Source organism: Stigmatopora nigra, chromosome 14 (assembly GCF_051989575.1).
Source record: "Stigmatopora nigra isolate UIUO_SnigA chromosome 14, RoL_Snig_1.1, whole genome shotgun sequence".
NCBI classification, from domain to species: Eukaryota; Metazoa; Chordata; class Actinopteri; order Syngnathiformes; family Syngnathidae; genus Stigmatopora; species Stigmatopora nigra.
In genome coordinates, this window is record NC_135521.1 from 7,752,582 (window position 1) to 7,774,125 (window position 21,544).

Consider the following 21,544-nt stretch of genomic DNA (forward strand, 5'->3'; position numbering starts at 1 on the left):
TTGTGGAGTTAACTAAACATTTTGATCGGGATTTAAGCAGAGTTTCCACCTCCAAGACGATGAAAATGGCGTCCTATGTGGATAACAGCTTTCGGGAGGCGGTGATGATGAACCCGGCGGATAGGACGCAACAGGTTTGACCGTTTACCTCTCTTATTTAAACAGATCTTTAAAACATGGAATAAACAGTGTATATACATGCTTTTAAGTAAGTGTTCGTGTCGTGTTATGGATGGATCCATCCCACTTAAGCCGCCTATCAAGGGAGATAATCGGCGGCTACTTAGCATTGCAAGACGCGCTGCCAAAAACAACCAAAAGTTGTCACCATAGTTGCATTGTGATGATGACAATCTTGTGCAAACATGATCAAAACTTTTAACATTTGCCAATTTGTTGTTTGTTGTCATGCCAGTTTGTAATCTCGGCCATTTCGATTTAGAATTCATATTAAGATTTGGGATTGTGGAAACTGCACAAAAGTCATGCACAGTCAATGTACGTAGACCTTTTGGGAGTTTGCATTTTTCCAACATTCCAGAAACATGATCAAATACTTTTAAGTTGTCCTTAGACATGCGTGAGTTGACCAAAACCGCGTGCAAGATGCCCCCGCCCCCAAATCAGATGGGATGGGCTCCAAAATTGATCTCAATGGCTGAACTGGTTTTAAATGTTTGTGGTACACAAATCTGAAAAATAAGTGATTTCACAATCTTACTAAGCCACCCATGAGGCACATATGTATGTATTTAATGTGATTATATTTTAATATGTGATTAAAGTCTTTAGATGGTCCAAAGTTGGTTGGGATAGGCTCCAGTAAGAAGGATGTTTGCGCGCGTGTGTGTCTTTGTATAATATTAGATCACACAAAAATACAAAATATTTTTAAAATATTGGCGAGAAGGACGTAAACCTTACCAGAATAAACCCAGATAATAACAAAAAACACACAAACCTTTTAGCAAAATATACAGGACAAATTGGTTTAAAAGTAAAAAATAAAACGAAAACAATTTCAAATATAAAACAGAAATTGAACGGCAAGTATTTTAAATCAACAAAATTGAAGGTAATAAATGAGCACTTTTGATGAAAAACAAATATTAGCTGTAGCATATTCATAATGTAAAACAAATAACTGCTCAAATATTACATGAGAATCAATTGAATGTTAAAGAAGATACTAAAAGCAATGTGTATCGTATCTGTGAATTGCTAACATATGTTGTCATATTATGTCGTGTTATTTATCTATTTTTGTTGTTGTAATAATGTGGAAACACAAACAGAAGAAACAAGGAATGCAGATCTGTGATTTTTTATTGCAATGGGACAACACACGGGCATGTGTGTGTGCGTTCTATTCCTTCCGCTCGAGCGCCGCAAATTGATGTTGCTTTTGCACACAATAGACGATCAATAGGCCACCGCTTAAAGCAGCAGGACACAGTCGGTGGCGTTAAAGCATTCAGCGACAGCAATAGTGGTACCCACATAAAGCTAAACTGGACTTTATAGTGCCACATCGTTATGCCCTCTTTAGTTGCCAAGGAGGCTTCTTGCTTTGGATAGCTGGAGTTCTTTTCTTTGGCTATTTAAGTATGACTACATAGACACGACTTTGTTTTTTACTTATCTGAACGGCAAGGATCAATAACCAGAAAAATCATCACACCTTACAGTTGGATTTATATCATATGGTTGTAATTGCAATCAAGATATAAATCAGACATTTGTTTACTCGAATTTAGGATAGTCCGTGTTGAATGACTTCAACAAACCCAAACTTACATTTATTGGTGGATTTGATGGGGTAGAATAATACATTTCTATCTGAAATCCAATAAGAAGACAGCATTCTCCATTAATAAAGACACAACCGCTATTATTAGACCCAGCGGGCAAGCCACTTTATCCTTCAGGTGTTGACGATATCCTTCTGGTTGGATTATCAATTTGCCTATGGGATCAAGAATGGACTCGGTTGACCCTCAGTCTCGCGCCATTGCCATTTAGCAAGTGATGCAACTGAAAAAAACGTTTTGACGTCCACTGGGATTCACAGTCCTTCAATTCCCATCCAATGTAATGCCTATCTTTTTGGGGATCTGGTTATTTAGAAGCTATGTGAAGCAGACCTGTGTTGAAGATTCTCTTGCTAACAGACACTCTGTACCGCAGTTACCTTGACCCAGGACCGGTCACGTCTGTTAGTCTTCAGCCAGGTGGACAAAGTTAAAGGCTAAAAGTGGCATGCACCTTGGTGACAGTATTGCTGCTGTACTTCTCTACTGACAGAAAAAAAATGACACAAAAAATACAAGGGGAGTTTGATGCAGGTTGTAAAACCATTAAGGGAGACCAGGAAAAGTGTCAGGATGTGTTTTGAACTCAAACAGGATGAATGGCCACCACACCGGAAAACCTGGGTGCGTTCTTTCCTTCCCCGGTTTTGTTGCGGCGCCACGATTTGAACACTTCTAGTCGCCCCTGAAGTTATGTCACTTATTCTTTTTGGGCAGGCAGTAGCTCTATTTACATGCTGATGTTTTTTAAAGACAGGGATGATTTTGGGAAAGTCTTGTACAAGACTTTCACTAAATCACCATTGTGGATGTGTCATGTTTGTTCACAAGTTTGACCAGATACCACATTTATTCTGTCTGTAGCTTGTCAAACACTGGTGTATGTAGGCCTTTGTGCTCCAAAAATCCACACACAAAACAAATACAGACTAGTTTATGTTTAAGCTGAGGTTGAAGTGAACAAAGAATTGATTGAAGCACAGCATTACATAACACGCTTGAACTTGGATTTATTTCTTTTAAAGAGTAGTTTTAACACATTGTTTTCACGTATTGTTTATGATTTTAAATGTAGATGTACTTGCTGTTCAATTTACAATGTATGGCTATTCATTAGGGGTGTTACAATGTATAGATTTGGTGATATATTGTCATACTTTGCATCCCAATAGATTTCTACAAAAAAATTCCACTGGAATAGCGTCTATTCTGACTCATGACTTGTTGTCATCTCGTTTAATGCATATCTGTTTAATTTATTTCAAATCTTAAAACTTAATCAGTCCTGTATGAGCAAACTTGCTGAGTTATGTATTCGTCTGTGCAACATCTGAATCTTGTGCTGTAGGATGGTCCAGAGAGACTACTGAAAAATGTGCTCATGAGATCATCGTTTCTATACGCGGGGCGATTGGTAACGTCATAATGAAATGATTTAGAATGTCTCTCTCGAGACTTGACTAGCTTTTCAATCCTGCCTGTTCATATACAACGGATATCCTGAGTTATGCGAGTGTTGCTTAGTTGCGGGAATAGGTGATGAAACTTGCCCCAGGTGAAATGTTACTTCAGGAATGTGTTGCGTAGACACATATTCAATGTGATTCTTGGCATATTCTACTTGTCTTTGTTTCTCCTTGAACTTTGTGGCTTTTTCAGCTACATTCCAAGTTGGGCCACTCACTTTGGAATGGGGGATGCATTTTTAGTCCACCCAGAAACTTTGTCAGTCATTACTTTGTTATTAATGTTGATTCTAAGATAATATGAAAACTTTGCACTTCCTCACCATTGCATTCTACTTTGTGTTACAATTTGTTCATGTCCCAATTTTTTGGGGGAATCTGGCTTGCACATTGACGTCACTAAGATTACATATAGAAGCATAATTGCTTTGTTTCTTTTGCTTGTTCCGTGTGTGTAGCTAATAGGATTTTTATTACCGGAGTTCCTTCTTACATTTTCAACAAAACAACAGCCTCACCAAGATATTGACTGTCTAGTTTTGTTAGAAACTTTTTACAAGCTCGCTATTTCGACATAGGCTCATTCTTCTCCCAATTTTTCTTATAATCCCAGTATTGAACAGGGTCTTTGCAATTTGTTTTTATATATTTATAAATATAGAGATTTACTGATATACTGTATGTAGGTCCAAAGGCTCCTTGTTTTATGTGTGTCGCCGCCTTCTAGTGTGATTATTTTCCCCCTCGACCTTGTGCCATTTTGTCAAACCAAGTGCCGGCTTTCAGTTATCTTGTCACCTTCAGGGTCATGTTATGCGTTTGTGTTTCTACCCACGCAAAGTCACACATAGCTAATAGTGTCAAAGGCATGCCCCAGTTGCTTTTGTTCGCATTCCTTCAGATATTTATAAAGTAGGAAGAAAAACAGCTTGGCAGTCAGAGGCGCCAAAAATTCCATTGGTCCTCATCGTGGAAAGTGGCAGCCGAAGCTCTGCTCGCGGCTACAAAGGGGGAACCGCAATCTTTGCATGCTTAGCCCGAAAACCCACTAGCCCGAGGAGGATAAACCCCTTCTGACGTGCGCTGTTTACACGGATGCGATTGAGTTACTGTGTAAGACTTGTCACAAGAGGTGGGGGAGCTCTGGCTTGAGGTTTTGGTAACTGTTGGGGGAAATAAACTCCACATTGCAGATGATTGCAAAGAGATTTGCTTATGTAATAGACATGGAGAAAGCACTTAAAATATTCCTATCTATTAATTATCCATTCATGGATTATTAATGTATGGCTAACTGATGCCAAGTTCCTCAACACGAAAACATCAATAAATAAGAACTGATTGTTTTTACCTGATTTCCATTATGAAGTTGGGCCTGATCACGTGATTGAATCAGGAGCATCCCTAATTCTGTCCTTTGATTTTGATGTTGCAAAATCATTTATTCAATCTGATTATTGACTGGGATTGGCTGTCCACCAGTTTGCCATATAGCCCACCACTCAGTCAGTTTACTTACCCAGGAAATTTGAGTGTTATATATATATTTTTAATGGTTGGTTGTAATTTAGCTTCAGGTTTACCTCCGCCGCATAAGCTGCAGTATAATCTGCCTCCTGGCTGACTGCTCAGACATGACGTACATCAGATGGCGAGCTGATTAATTTAGTGTGATTAGAGGTCCCTAAATCCCAGAATATGGCCCCGGCACGGCTCTAATGCTTGTTTACAAGCAACGCAGACAATGAAAAGGCATAACTGCAACGCTGTCACTGCGGTGCTGTTTTCAAAGGATTTTGTTTTCATCTAATCAAACCATATTTCCCCTTTTCAGAAATGTTTATACCATCTTTATTCGGGGTGGGAATTGCAGTGCGATGCCAATATTGTTGTGCTGCACAACATATACAGCCAAAATGAAATCAACCTCCACCAGTCTTTTATTTTAAAACATTTTCATTACTTATTAATGGATTACTTAGAAAAAGGCAACATTCCACAATTAATTCCTTTTGTATTTAGGGTTCTACTTATGTCAAATAATTGTTAAACATATTAGTAAACAACACAGCAGCCAAATATTATTAGCGTGACATTGTAAAATAAAAATTTCAGTAGTCATTTAAAAACTATGTGGGGATACAGACATTATACAAAGTAGAAAATGTATTTAATAACATTTTTTTTCAATAAATGTATTCAGAAAACGAAAAGATGCATTTCCATAGATAACATTACAAGCATATGAATGTAGGTCACGTGAATTTCTGAAAAGTGGACATGAGCACATGAAAAGCAGAAGTAGATAGTTTTTCTATTATTTTAGTCACTTTGAATCTTTCTTTTCCTCTTTCTTCTGAAAGTGCCACATCAACAGTGTAGTTTATTTTTAGGCATTTAAAGACACTGACCAACAACAGCGCTCCTGATGAATCAAGTTACTCACTCTTGCTGTGCTGGTCAAAAGTGATTCTTCCCGCTGCAAACAAATACACACTTAAGTGCATTGTAATAAATGTCCATTTGCATAATTCATTCAAGTTGATTCTTTTGGAGTCATGCCAGAGATGACTAACCTCATGCACCCAAGACCAGGTCCTGTGAGGACCAAAACCAGCTGGTCTCTCGTACACGCTACAAGTAAAAAGGAAAGAAAGCTTTTGTTTTCTTGGAAGGGAATTGGTGTTGTTCCACTTCCCGGGTGCAGTGAAGCAGATTGCTTGACTAGCTGTGATGCTTTGAAACTTTATCTTGGTAATTGATCTGTCAAAGTTTGCTTGGTCACGTTTTTTTCTAGGCTGTAGTCTTCCTTTGCCCAAAAGGAAATAGAGGAAATTAACAATGACTTAACGTGATTGGATTCTTCCTGCTTGTTAGGCAAACTTGGCACCATCAAAGTCGTGTATTTCCACACACGTGGTATTTTCCTAGCACCGGGTTAAAAAAAAAAGATCTATGTTGATTAGGATTGTAATGGTACATTTATCTGCATCTGGATTTTTCACGAGTCTTGACAATTTTCTAGGATCAATGTTTCATTTAAGGACATTTTCCAGTCTAGAGGACCTTACTTAATTGTCTACACCCAAGAATATTCGAAAATTCTCATCTCATGACCACTTTTGTCACCCTACATTCGAAAAATGGCCTTCACCATTCTGCACAATTGAAGTTCCTGCGAAAGGAACAGCTCATCTTCCATTTTGACCGCTCTAATTGACATTTGCCTCGGCTGACCTTACATTCTCCCATCTGGCGTATGTTTCCTCCTCACTTAACCTGTTCCTGCCGCGACTAACATTTTCCCATTCATCATCTCCGTCTCTGTCTCAGTCTGAAATGAATAAAAGTGTACACTAGGCAGAATTCACTTTAGAATATGCTTGCATAATGTCCTCTAGACCGTTTTTTTTTAAGAAGGCCAATGCTTGTGTAATATACTCAAGCGTGTTTTTGCTTTCCAGCTACCATTCAATCACGCGGTTAGGATTTGTTTGGAAAGATCAGGGAACGCAGTGGTGTACTTGCTTATCTGACCAATAAGTGAAGAAATGGGGCAGAATTGCCAATGTGTAATGGAAGTTTATTATGAAAGAGGAGCTGAAAGAAAAAGTAATCACCATCAAATTTGAAAGAACACCACACAGCCTGGAAAATTGGGTTCTGAAATATTTGTTGCTGTTTTGTTTTGCAACAAGAAAAAACCCAATGGTGATTTTTGAACTATTCTCTCTATAAACTCATTTACCAATATTAACTGATGGGAGAAAAGGAAAGCCAGTTAGCTTGTGTTTATCTACCATGGGTGAAACAGTCTATGGAGGGAAAAAGTCTGGCTATGACAGAAATTGGAGGGAATGATGCGTGGAGTTCACCAGCCTGTAGGATGCGCAGCCAACACAATGACGCCCCTGTTGCGGCTGGCCTCTGCTCGTCAAAACCGCTTAAGCTCACACCAATTACACGCTGGCTGTGTCTGGAATATTAGCTTTTACCGAGCAGCGGTATCAGTTCTCGTAACTATACTTTATACTCAGCCTCAAGCATAGTATGAGAGTATTCTGGTAAACAGCAGTCATTTATTGTTGTATGAACTGATTGAGATTTTTCTTTTTAATTTATTACTTGAAAATCTTGCCACCCTACACCCATCCCTACAAATCTTTTATTGAATAATCTAAGTTTAGTCCCACTTTTTAGGTAAATAGTATTATAGTGGAAAAGGACCACAGTGGCCCCTTCATCCCGTGTGATGCCTTTTGTGCAACTTCCTCAGGATGTAGCTTCGAACCCTTCATCCGACTGTAGCCCAGGCCGTTTTGTCTTCGCCAACCCGGACGGGAAGGCCCCCTAAGCGGGATGTGTGCAATTTTGTAAACAGGAAACTTTGTTGCAAAGCAGCAGAACGCCCGATGCAAGGAAACGACATGGAATTTAGCACCTTGTTAAAAAGGAACACAGTGCAATTCCCGCAGAAACCCAATGTTCAGGGAAAACCGTCGCCTTGCCAAAATGTTGAAAGAAGGAATTGCACGCTAGTTTAAGCGTGACTGTATACCCCCTTGTGGCCATGTACATGTGGGATTCCAAAAAATTGGGATGCTATACACTTTTTAAATTGAAAAGTAACCTTTTTTTTTTGCTTTGTCCTGGATAATCTTTCATTTGTATGAATATTTCAGTCCAACATTTCTGCAAATAAATGCAGCAAGGTTATATTATTGAAATGTTTGCAAATAAATAGTGCTGGCATTGAATGCACATATTTGGGTGCTAGAGGTTCACCCCATTCTGACTGGAAGGGAGGGGCAAATGAATGAATGTTCTTTTGTCCTCTCCCACTGAATGAATTGGATGTCTAAGGCCGTCAATGGCTGCCAATGTGTTAACAGACACTATAGTGGAATATTTTTTTCCGAGGAACCTCTAACATCTAAATATATTCTCAGATTATAAATTGTGAGAGGAGTAAAAATCCAGACATTCACAGTTGTAATTGCTGGGTCACAATCATTAATATTTCAATTAATAATGGAAGGAAAAGTAAGCAATGCCTTACTTAACAGAGATTGCTTTTAGTAAATTGCAGGCTCTATTTCACATTTCTTACTTTTATCCTAAATATTAAAAAAAATGGCCCAATGGAGGAGTGGTTAGCATGTCCGCTTCACAGTTTTGCATGGGTAAAAAAGTCTTTTGCAAAGTAGAAACTACACAGACATGAACAACTGTTTTGTGAATGAACTAGTCTGAATCACCTCATGTAAATGTGCCAACAACTGGAATGTGGTTGGCCTCATGCTGAAGAAGAAGCGGCCTGTTGCCGGGCAACCAAAGTAGAATTAATTATTACTAGAGAGAGCGCGGCATAGATTTAAAAGATAGATGCTCGAATGACATGAATATTTCACACATGTTCCGACAAAGCAATAGTGCAAGTCACAAAAGACTCAACTCTGTTGCGGAATCCAAGTTTGATTCTCATTGTTCACATTTTAACACTAATAAGACTTGAGATAAGAAACAATGAGTCCTGTTATGTTGACCAGGGCTGGTATTAGGTCAAATGGATCTGGCAGTACGCAAAGCTAATTAACCTCCTTATTGACATTAAGTGCTTAAGTCCCAACTCAACGGGTTTAGCTCTCACTGGTCCTGTCGAAATCTTGAATTACACATGCACCTGTTCCTCAAGACAACATGCAGCTGTTGTATGAAGAGGAAGTAAATGACAGCTAGTGGAATTTCAACGCACTAGGAGGCTCAGAGTTGGGGACGGTGGGGATGGGGCTGCTGATTATTTCCCACTGAGGCAAGTCAGCTGGTCGGCATGGCGACGGCCTGGGACAGGAATCGGATGCATGTGAATGAGCTTAACTGCGGCACCTACTTGGGCTGCCAGCAGAAAACCTTCCACAGGTTTTTTTTTTGCCCTGCTCAAATTAAGCCAGAGGCTGTGCAACTCTGATTATCGGCATGCTGGCTTTTACGGAGTACTGTAAAGGGTCTAGCACTGATGTAGACGCCATAAAAGTAAAGTGTCGCGCCATCAATCCACCACTTTGACCACAACCTCATTCCGCAAAGACCGCCGGATCCTAGATTCCAAACTCTGCTCAGACCACATGTGCTGAACATGGCTACAGCTAATAGTGTATAATAAGCGCATGCGGCAAGGAATACAAGGAAAAAATGTTTATGCAATAGAGGAAAAGATAATCATCTTTAAAAGTTATGCCATTTAATTATTAATAAAATGTATTCATGTAAAATGATCAATCCCACTTTCTTGTTTTTTTCACAGTAATACTGTTTTTGGTTTTTAAGATTGTCATTGAAGACACAGGCACACTATTTTATACATGCACAGAAAAGTGCAGCAGTATCCGATGTCAAGCCCATTTTGTGGTTGATAATGTAAGGCAAAATATTGATGTTTCAATGTCATGTTATGGTCAAGATCATTTTTTTCATGCTGATAAATTCACAATGATAGTAAATGTTGATGTATTGTCACAATCCTAGTTTTTATACATTGCTGGCATAGCTAGATGAACAAAGAAATATTATTAGTAGTGAAATCTATGTTTGCACCAATTAAATGAAATTGGATCATTCACATCACCATAAGACTGTTGTGAACCGTTGTTGAGTATTCTGTATGAATGGGCTGGATGTGGCTTGACGACTGGACACAAATGGGGTCTCTCGGACCCCGGTCATCAACTGAACCTTGTCGTCGCAGAGGAACAAAGCCAACCGTCCGGCTCAATAATACTCGCTCCGTCTGTCTCAAACAAAAGCTACAAAGAGGTGAAGCCCCATCCTCACAAAAGTTACATGGCAACTATGAAGATCAATTCAAAGCAAAAATAGCCAGGACTAAAGAGTGGTGGTGGGGTTAAAACTGGGCATAGAAGCGCTTTATTATCGGCCTAAAACCCCTTTCTTCTGACCATTTAACACAACTTTGAGGAGGCCACAGGCTGCTGAAGAGCTTCTGATAAAAACCCATAGAACCAGAATGGAAGCACAATATAAAATCTAAGCTCAAATATTCACACTGCTTTATTGATTGTTACTGAATAATATCCTTGAATGTTTTTGACTTTCTGCAAGGGAAAGAATTAATGTTGGCAAGAGACATATGTCACTCTAGATACACGCTTTATCTAAAAACTTGTGTACGCCTGTCTTGGCACGCCGTAGCTATTGTCACGTCTTGACCTTGCTGCCACCCGCCTCGCCTCCACCTGCTCTAATGGATAAAAATACCCTACACCATCTTGTCAATAGAAACCCAAGGGCAGTGGCTAACAGGGGATTGCACAAAGACATTCATACACACATACAGTGACTGAATGTGTATGACATTTGGAATAAAGTGCCGTCGCTGCACTCTGAGCGCTGAGCTGACAATTTACTGCGATATATTGTCATTAGCGGATGACCTTCAGACCCTCAATGCCAGCCGTCTGGCGATCCGTTTACCTTGTTAAGATGGCTCCAGCGGAGGCCGTTAAAAGCTGCTAATCGCATTGATACCGACGAGACATTTCATTTCGTGCCAAAAGGACCAAAGATCCATTTAGGTAATGTGCGTCTTCTGCCATGCAATGGCAGTGTGACGCATATACTTAATCCCGTTATTATTTTTTACTGGTTGGTCATCTCAATTCGTGTAACAGTAGGGAGTTTTTTTTCTATCACTATGCTTTTATTCTGATATTACTTTCTGACTTCATTCTTGTTTTGTGAACATTCTTCTGACTTTTACAATTCTTTACTTGTTATGAGTATTACGCTCTTAAAGTTGCATAAGTCAGTTCTTTGTCTTTTCTGTTCTTTGTGTGTTCGGCGCAGTACGTAGTAAACATGTAGAAATTCAATAAGACTTATCCCGAAGTGACCCGCACACACAATAGTATTTAGTGCAAGTCACTATGCAAAACGACGAAAGAGGGTTGATGTATCACAATACACTGGAAGACCATTAATATTGCGCAGCTTTAGTCAGAATGATTTTGAATATTCAAGGTGTGTCTGATGTTAAAAAACACATTCTAGCATTTTGCAGACAACATGATGAAGCTTTTCAAAGTCATGTGAGGTAGCTTTTTTCTTGAATACAAAAAAAAGCATCCAAATGTGTTGCCTACAGTTTGTAGTTTTTGCCTTTCCGTGACATGACTTGCTGACATGTCTTTTTACAAGGCACTGAGGTGGTCCTGCTCTAGTTGTCCATTTCGCCTCCCCCTGGAGTCTTCAAGACGTTATCTGGCTCACTGTCATGTGAGGAATGTGAGCCTCAACACCCAAAATGGCCTCTCTGTCCCTCGTAACAGAATACAACCAAGAATACCTCAGCAACTCTTAAGAGGGGAGGCTTTCAAAGCCACCCTAGGGGGAGGTCACCACTTCAAAGGAATTTCCCCTTTGTTCGTTAGAGGGAATGAGATTTCTTTTTCCTTTACCTCCATCGGTTAGGTGGGAAAATTTGTAATTGAAAGGATATATAATCAAATGATTTGTTTCTTTACTACATTTTTGCTTTAGGGGTCTAAACAATTGAGTACAAGGCATTTGAAGTTTAAAATTTACCCTAGTGACATAATTGTAGTGGTACTCATTCTTTTTTTAAAAGTTCAGCAGGTCATGGTACTGCGTGAAAAGCCATGAACTCCCACCTCATTGTCTGACAAGTGAGCAATTGTCACACAAACTACGCCGTCCGCGCCTGGGGGCTTAATTTGTGCCTTTCGCAGCATTTTTGTCTCCAAAATGAGACAAATCCACTAAAGTGCTGCAATCAGAGAATCCCTTACCACCATTGTCTTTTTATGTTTTGTTCATTAAGGGTTGTTTTTTTTAGACGCTTTTCTTACCACTTGATTGCATACATTTCCCAAAAATAGCTTTTTTTCCCCAAACATTGTACATAACTGAGTTACAGTGCAGGGTGGTTTTTTTGCAAAAGAAATACACTAAGTGGCCCTTGTCTGGTATGTTTGCTCCTAGTGGGTGCAGTTTCCTCAAAGAGCATCATCCACAGGTTTAAAAAATGTTGCATATCAAATGTGACGTCCACACGTGGACGGCAGGTAATAGGAGGTTAAGTTACTGCTCCAATTACTTTAAAATTCTATACTGCTTGCCCTCGTAATTGCTCTAAGCATATAAGACAAGTATCTATGTATTGCGTTGCAAATTGTAACTCACCAGCCCAATAGCTCCATTCTTGTTGAAAGCCTTTGTTAGATTCTTGTCTCTGCTGGCTAAAAGATGCATGGGAAGCCGCTCGCTATCAGTACTCAGCTTTAAGCCTTAATGAATACGTAGATTGACCATTGGGGTGGCGGTGAATGGGAAGCCTTATGTAATCGATGCCAGCAGACCTCTGTGGTGGACCTTGATAAGACCAGCACGTTTTCACCTATAGTGGAAGGATAGGTCTGTGCTTCATTTAACACAAAGAGTAGAGGGAAAGAGCCTTTATAGTATTGATTTTTTTGACACAACTGGTCTGACTTCTAAGATTATTTTTCTGTTTTTTTTCCTAATAAGTCAGCCAATGTGAAGGTCAACTTGAAGTACGTTCTGTCCTTGTAAAAAAAGAATAAGACATGTTTTATTGTCACAATTTTGATCAAATATACAATAATTCTCTCATTGCATTCTCAGACCAGACCCTATGTAAATCATTGATGGAGGTATACTCCATTTAAAGTGGGACGGAGCATATGAGCGAACATCTACTATTGATTAATTTATTTAAATTGACAGCAGAAGGATTATTAGACGTCACACGATTGGACGTCTGTCGTCAACAAGAGAAGGGCAATATGCGCTCCTTTGTGCAGGATTGAATCCCACTGGGTGCTGGTGTGATCGTGAGTGCGAATGGTTGTCTGCCCTTTGAATGAGTAGCAACGAGTCTAGGGTGCAGTCTGCCTTGTCGCCTGAAGTCAGCTGGGATAGGCTAACAAACACTAATAATTCCTTATGAAATCGCTCGGAATTTTTCCTTTTTTCACTGCCTTTCATTATTTGTCTGCCAAGCTAGCTGGCACCACACCCAAATCTGTATTCTTATATAATATCTTAAACATGGAGTGCAAGCACAGTCCTCGTGTCTCTTTGTTTGGACCTTCCCTACATGGAGTCTGGTGCCTTCCATTGTTTGCACACTTGAGACAAAATGCTGTAATGCAAGACACATACACATGCGCACGCCGGTAACTGATTACGTGTGGCGTTGCATCAGGGGGAGTTGAAAAGGACATTGGACAAAAGCAAATGCGGTACAGTAGTACTGCAAGGATTCTTTTCATTAGAGGACATAAAATTAATTTAAACGGAAAATATGCTGTAATGAAATCTATTAGAAATAGTGTATGCTATCAGAAATAATACGTGGTTATGCCATTTTTTTCAGAATCAGAAAAAAAATTGGTTTGTATAATGTCTTCGTTCATATTTATTTTTAAATATCAAATTATCGGCTGCTTTTGACAGTAAGAGAGATCCAATCTAATTTGACTTGGAGTTGGCAGCAATCAAATGATGCACTCTGTGCCTTCCCGTTTGGGGGGAAAATATAATTTAATAATATACTATATATAAATTACACAACAATATCATCAACTCACTTAATTGCTCTGATCCCCATCGTCATCCCGAAATGTTCCGTTCCAGTATTTTATTCCAATAAGTGAAATAATTTGGAAAAGAAAGCGAGGGGGATTAAAGGTAGTCTTTTAGACTTTCAATTTATGAACAATAAGATGGCCTTTAAATCTTGAAAATTGTATTTGATTTTTAAAGCGTAAATATTTAGATCTACTGTGACAACTGTTGTCCTCTATTTTGGCAATAAGTAAGTAGCTTGTTCATTTTTTGGTTTGTTGTAGTATTACTGTAGTTTAAAGAACCTTTTCCGTAATAAAACCCACATCCTACTTGCATTCATGCATCCTTCTCTCCACAATAAATATTAACAAGCGTTTTTGCGGCAATAGTGACGCCCAGACAGCCAGCATTAGGAAAAAAAACTTGTTGGCAGTGGAAAAGATGGTCCCCTTTACATTCTTTCCGTAAAACCCTTCTCATAACTATTGGCGAGCTAAGCCATAATTGATGGGTTGACATTTCTTCGCTCTGCTGCTTTTGAGTGGTGATGGAGAATCATTCATTGTCATAGAAGTGGGCAAGGCTGCCATCATGTGGACTCCTGTTTTAATTCTACTCTGAATTCCTCAACAAATAGTTAGTAAAGGACCACTTATTTCAAAATCAGTTCAATTTGTGCACATGGCATTTGAATTAGAAGTATATTTTTGTTGGGAATTTTTTTTAGGTGATGATAGTACATTCGTATTGTTTTGAGAAACCATAAATGATCATGTAACAAAGATTGGAAATGTCATGAATGTATTTAATATTTAGTAGTTCTAAATGTATTAAAATTACTATTTATCAAGAGAATGACGATGAAACTAGTTTCAAGCTTCATGATGAATGAGTCTTGCAGTTGACGTTGGTCTGTGTACCAGCAGATGGTAGTAGCTGACTGAACTTTGCTCTGGCTGTGAGCTGCACTGTGGATTTATGGTTCAGTTTATTAGTGCAAATGTTCTGATGCAACCCAGAATGAAATAATTTTCCAGACTGTGCATTTCATTGCAGCAAAACATTTTTTTTCAGGACTTTCCCTTCTGACCCCTTTAAACGTATAACACATCATTACTTGCTTTTAACCAGGGAGGATTAGATGGCTTACTTATAAGTCTGCGTAGCGTCTGTGATTGGCTGTCCCTCTGGTCCCTGAAGTTGGCTGGGATAGGCTGCGGCATCCTCTGACACCCTTGTGAGGATAAGCAGTTAAGAAAATGAATGAATGAAAATTCAGTGTAGCCTATTTTATTTAAAAGTGATGAAATAAGCCCATCATGGCTATCAGTATAGAGCTCAATTTTCAGCTTTTGCAGCAGGACAATACAATCTTGTTAGATTTTTTCTTTCTGTAATATGAGCTTTTGGACCTCACAACTACATGGTAGCATTGAATGCAACTCCACAGTAACAGCAGCTTGGAAAACAGTTTTCAAAGTACACATACAGCAAAGAAAATTAGCTTCCAACACACATTGACAGGATGATTGGCAGAATACTTCTTTCTAAATATATTGAATAGCTGTAGCCCTAGTTCACCACATACACAAGCGGTCAGTGCCCCTGAATGTGTGTGTGTATCAACACAGTGAAGTGTTTCACCTCTGAGTTGGATCCAGTCCCAAAATCCCCCACCAACGTTCACTGGTTCATTATATAAAGACTTTGAATAGGGACTTTATAGGCACTCCACTATGATATAGTGTTCACCATAGTGTTTACTTGGAAATGTTTCTATGAGTTGGCAGTTTGTTTGGCGTTGTAGCTGTTTGAATGCACCATTTTCTACATGGGGGAGATGGAGAAAGGTTTAGTCATGCAAATTGTTCATAAATCACTTGAAGCAAATTTACTCATTCAAGATTAAGATTAATTTATTAACTACTATTGACACTGGCTATCGCATGGATTGGCAATTGGATTATTCACAACCGCTTCTCACACTTTAAACTTTAAAGTAGGGGTGTCCCCGATCTGATCACTTGATCATGCCATTTTCTGGGGATTGTAATCGGGAAAAAGATCACTTTTAAAATGTTTTTGTTCAATTCAAATTATTATTGACTGCCATTGAGGGCAACAGACATCCAATCCATTTTTTACTGGTGCCTGGTAGCAATCAAATGCTGGCTCTGAGCCAGTTAAAATGGTGTTGATATCTGTGTCAGTGGCATTGAATGAGTTGAGTGCTACCACTGCTATACTATCATTAACTTTTATAGGGCTATAGTTTTGGGCTTGCTTCGTTAAAATTAAGTGGAAAATGATGTACAACAATATGTGATGGGAAATCCCTACTTGTTCTGGCGTGTTCTCATTTGTATGATATATTAACATGAATTTTGTTTTCTTTATAGAACCTGGAGATTGTGTACTCCTATCTTCATGGCATGGAAGCCTTGTCCAACCTGCGAGAGCACCAGTTGAGGTGGGTTTTGAGTTCTACTACAATGATTTCCAAATTGTCATTGAAAAAAAAAATCTTTGGAATTTCATTGCAGCATGTAGGCCAAGAATGATTGTTGCCAAGGAATACAGTTTGACTTTGTGTCTATTCTAATGAAACTGCTTGCTGCTTCATATTTTTATCTCTTGCTCGTGAACATGCTTTCCGTTTATAGCGGCTATTGAACTACAGTAAAAGTCTTTACATGCAGGCATGCACGAACAGTAAAGTATGGTGTCAATGCAAATCACAATGCAAAACTGGCAAAACATGTTCCCTTTTTTGTTTTGTGCAAAATAAACCTAACATTCAATGTTATAGACAACCGTTTGCTATTGTTGGTACCTCCAAAATAGAATGATCAAAAAGACAAAAGAAAACTCGGACAAGAAAACGCATCCCTAGTTAAAATATTGTTTTTGACCATCATTAGACGTGGCAAACTGACTCCGTGGGAAATAAACGTGACTTTCCCGGCGGCCAGCACGTTCCCAGCATGCCTCGTGTGTGTGCATATATGTGGATTATCCCATTGAGAACACAATGTAAAGTACATGACCCATGAGCTGGAACATTCCACATGGTGACTGACCTCTTCCCAGCACTTACTTTCCAGTCAGACGTCACATTAATGCAAAGGATTATGTTAAAGATCTTTTGTTGTGTATTTAGTCCCACCCCACACACATTGGGTTGTTTTTGTTTGCCTTCACGCTACAGCATCGTTTGGATGAACTACCATAGGTTTCAGCACGGTCTGATGTTGCAGAGTCCTTTCCGGAGGCTACCCGTAGAATATAAAAAGCCCGATGACATACTTGGGACATGTGGTGAGAGAGGGGGAAAGCCTTTTCGATGACTAAATATGGGAAGTTGCTTGTGACAGTGCAGTTATAATGGGACTTCTTATTACATAATACATTTCAATGAATGTTAGTACCCCAAGATTTTAATAAACATCTGGAAAACAATAATATTCTATCAATCGATTTAAAAAATGGTAAATATAAAAAAGGAACAAGTAATTGTATTTTAGAGGAAGTTTAAAGGTTACAGAGGTCAAAATTAATTTCGCCTTAACTCAATAATGAGCGAAGAAAGGGGTAATAATCTTACATTCGGGATATGTTTCTTGTGATTTGAAATAGAAGAGGGTCTTAAATTTGGTTTCTTATTTAAAGAAAGTGCACACTAGCCAATACAATACATGTATTTCAGACTCACAAGAAATACTCAACACAATGACCAAACGTAATAAACAATATGCAAAGTGTAAAATTAATTGTATTGTTATTTAAATTTGACTGCTTAGGCCGAAATCTGCTCTCTGTAAGTCTTCCTCGAGTTTCTAAATTGTCGTCTGTCCCCGCAGGATCATGTGTGAGACGGTGCGCTACGAACGACACGAAGCCAACGAAGTGCTCTACTAGTAAGTACAGAATCAACCACTAGACTATGATGTAGTTTGAATGAATACTCATCATTATGTAGATGTCTTTTTTTTCTGGTGCCCGTACATAACTTTGTAACACGACCCCTTAGCCTGTGAGCCATTTGCTGCCAGGCGTGATTTAATAAGCAGGAGTTAAAAATTGGTTACATGCATCCGGCTGTCTGTTTGACTATCACTGCCCTCCTGAAAGCAATCTTGGGCTTTTCGTGGAAAATTATTGGCACGCTGTGACATGTTTGGATCTTTGAAAAATGGAAGGAAAGCACGTCTATGATTTATTCCTCTCGTGAAATTACCAAGGAAAAGGGCCATTGTTTCATCCTGTCCCAATAGTTTTTGTTATGTTCTTCTATTTAATCTAAAAAAATGGTTTTATATAGGATCACATAAAAGGGAATGACATGCTCACATGACCTAGTTTACTACTACACAGTACACTCACATTATCAGTAACCACGGAGGGGTAATTGTTGAGAAAGTGCTCATTTTACACGTACACACTCATACACTCAGACACACATTTACACAATCCCAAGCTCGTAAAAAAGTGCCTATACTGTGAAAAGAACCCAAACCCTTTAGATTTAATATCTGTAGATTATGTTTTTTTCGTAGATAACAGGCTGACCTGACACATTTTTACTTGAGGTTGCTATCTTGTGATCATCCTTTTAACCCCGCCTGTGTCACCATTAAAATGAAGTGCAACAGCCAGCGGCATTTTCTTATGTTACTTCTTTTTTGTAGTCAAATGGAATAATAAAACATCCATTACATTGTACCCTTCTTTGGGGAAGTCCAAAATACTCAAAAGATAATTAATGATACTCTTTCCCACAACAGAAGATAAAATATTGTTTCAAGGTTCCGGATTTTTTTTTTTTTACATTTTTAGGACCTAGGGAGTTTTGGAACTTCTGCAAATCTAAAACCCTTATGTACTGAGCCCCTCCAAATTTTCCATTCGCCGACTCATAGTCCACTCGCCAAAGCAATGTAAAAGGGGCACATAAAACCACATTTTAATAATCTTTTCCACGCAAATTCATTAGCACTCTGCCTTCCATAGATGCAACCTAAATTGCTTATTGGGCACTCGATTTATTGGAATCTCTCCATTAATGCAGTTGTTCAACACGACAGCTGCTTTTGAACTGGGGAAAGTTTGGAGATTAACTTGTCAAAATATTCCCACTGGGAGATTCTGTGTACATTTCTTTGGCAATTATCTGTAAAAGGCTGTGACAGCCAACAGCGTCGTCGCCGCCATTGCGCCAGGTCACCCCGAGTTTACTCCTGTCTATGCTTCCTCATCTCCTTGGGCGTCTTAATGGATGTGGGTGGATGGGGATGCGCTTAGCGGTTCATCCGCAGTTCCCCTGTCTGCACTCTCAGACACTGTTTGTATTTCATTAATGACCAGTGTACAATAGTGTGCATTTTTAGAGAATTAGTAACCATTTGTTCATGCTACTTACCAATGTTTTAGTAAAGTTCCACCTTTACTTACAAATGTCTCTACTTCGTAAATATTTAAGTTACGAAAAACCTTATGGGAAATTTTTGATACAAAATAAATTGTAAGTTGTTGAAATGGCAGTTCACGTTTCTTATTTATGAAAAAAAAGCACCACCATTTTTTTCTGTATCCAATATTTTGTTTTACCTTCTTGTCTCACAGCCCAGATGACATTGGAAGCTGTTGGTACATCCTTTTGTCGGGCTCTGTCTTCATCAAGGAATCCATGTTTTTGCCTAGAAGCAGGTAAGGTGTTTTTTGTTAACTGATTGGTTTTTTTTCTTCCTTTTTTCTTTAACATGAGTTGTATTTTCAGTTTGAAACCATAACAATGTTGGGGGTGGTCTGGAAAATCAGCTTTTGTTATATTGACTCGTCGGTGATACATTTTCGGAATTGCACAAGATAAAAAGAGGAGTTGCTTTACCGGGTTGCGTTGCTACACGATGACGGGAGTTTCTCTCTGGTCATTTTCGAGATTCACGCACTGGAATTTTCAAATACAATTACTACCATGCCCTCCCCCTCTTGTGATTTAGAAGAACTCGTAAAACTCTGGCAACATAATGACTAAATGCACAGAAGTAAAGTTTTTTGACACAAAAATCTGAAAAGAAGTCCAGTGAGACATCTTGCTGGTGCTTTTCACACTACCCATTGAATCTCACACACTTTTCACACTGTTTTATCCACGCTTCTCGGCAGCGCCAGCCGACAACGAACGATTCATTAAGTGAAAAAGTTTGTTTACCCCAGAGGCCAACGCGACATCAAACGTAACCTAGATAAGTTGAGCATGACAAGTTGGTGGCATACATTCACAACCGGATTATGTACTTGAAATGAACACAAGTAATGTTACAACTGATTCATTCTCTGATATGGTTGGCTAAGGTCATGAATGGGATCTAAATGCAGAATTTATGCGTTCTCATTTGGGAAAGTACCATTTTGGTAGTTTGCCTTTTTACTATCCTCAACAATTCAATGATTATCTTGTGGGATTTCTGTTCTGTCGTCTTTCTAAGAAGGCGTTTCATGTTTAGGAAAATCACATTTTTTGGATCTTTTTAATTGCTAATTTTTCCAAGTCCATTATTGAGCAGATAGTCAATATCATTACACTTATTTTCATGCTAGTTTCCCACCCACATTGATGAAAATGTATCATAAATATCAGCTGACTGGCGCCGGTCTGGTGATCACTTGGTTGACAAGTCATCGTATCCCGTCTAGGCGAGGAATGTCAAATTACATTGGAACTCAGCTAAGGAATGTTGCGCCATGACCTGCTGGGGTGAAGGTTTGCAGAGTTCACTGATTTCTTGTCAAGTGCTGTGCGGCAACGCCAGAAACTTTGTTTCACTTCTTGTTTCATTCTCTTATTACCCAAAGAATTTCCCATCCAGCAAATTTACTTTTAAGGCGTTAGTCCGTGGGTGGGGGGGTATTGTTATGTTCTAGAGCAATTTACATGTAGTATATTTTTTTTATCTTCATTGGGTATTCTTTGACTGATTTAGACTTAAGAGTCTGAATAAATAAGGTATTCTAATTTTAGTCAAGTTTAATAATGCGTCTTGTATTTTTACAGGCGATAGAGCTGGCTTTTGCCATGAATATCCCATAATATAATGTAGACATCTGTGGCTTATATAGTCCAGTGTATCTCATAAATGGACTAATATAGTTTTGTAAAATTAGGTGTATGCAGCTTTTTGACGTGTCTTATAGTATAGTCATGTGCTCAAGGTATATTGGACGTCTATTGCTGTCTAACCCTGTTGACGAGTTAAACAAGATGCCTCTGCTGAGAGCATGCATGCATGAAACTGTCTTTTAGGGGATATTCTGTTTGTTTGCTGCTCTGAAAAAAAACTACTTTGCATGGGGGAGGTTTTCAAAAGTATTGGAAAGGTAGCTAGGCATCCTCATCCCGTTTGATTTACTGTTTTTACAACATTGAGTAACTTCTGCGGAATAGTGAGTTCTTACTCCCTGCTATCCCTTCCCCCCTCACAAATGACACACTCCACCCTTCTGACTCCCTTGTAGCAGGAAGTGATTCGTACACTGGAATGCCGGCTACGTAGCGCGTTACAAGTCGGGAGGTGGGGGGGGCTGGCACTAAAGGGGCTGAGCCATTGGACGGGGGCTGGTCTGCCAGCCACACACTCT

The 21,544-nt window shown here is 39.0% G+C and overlaps 1 protein-coding gene across 8 annotated transcripts in view; it reads left to right on the top strand.

Annotated features, from left to right (window-relative positions):
* Positions 1–21,544, top strand: part of rapgef2b (Rap guanine nucleotide exchange factor 2b) — a 52,634-nt gene that overhangs the window by 808 nt on the left and 30,282 nt on the right. For all 8 annotated transcript variants that reach the window (XM_077732570.1, XM_077732573.1, XM_077732565.1 and 5 more), the window contains 4 exons: positions 41–134; positions 16,306–16,376; positions 17,767–17,823; positions 19,529–19,612. In XM_077732570.1, coding sequence (XP_077588696.1) covers positions 60–134; positions 16,306–16,376; positions 17,767–17,823; positions 19,529–19,612 — 287 coding nt within the window. In that variant the 5' untranslated portion in view covers positions 41–59. The remainder of the gene's footprint in view (positions 1–40; positions 135–16,305; positions 16,377–17,766; positions 17,824–19,528; positions 19,613–21,544) is intronic.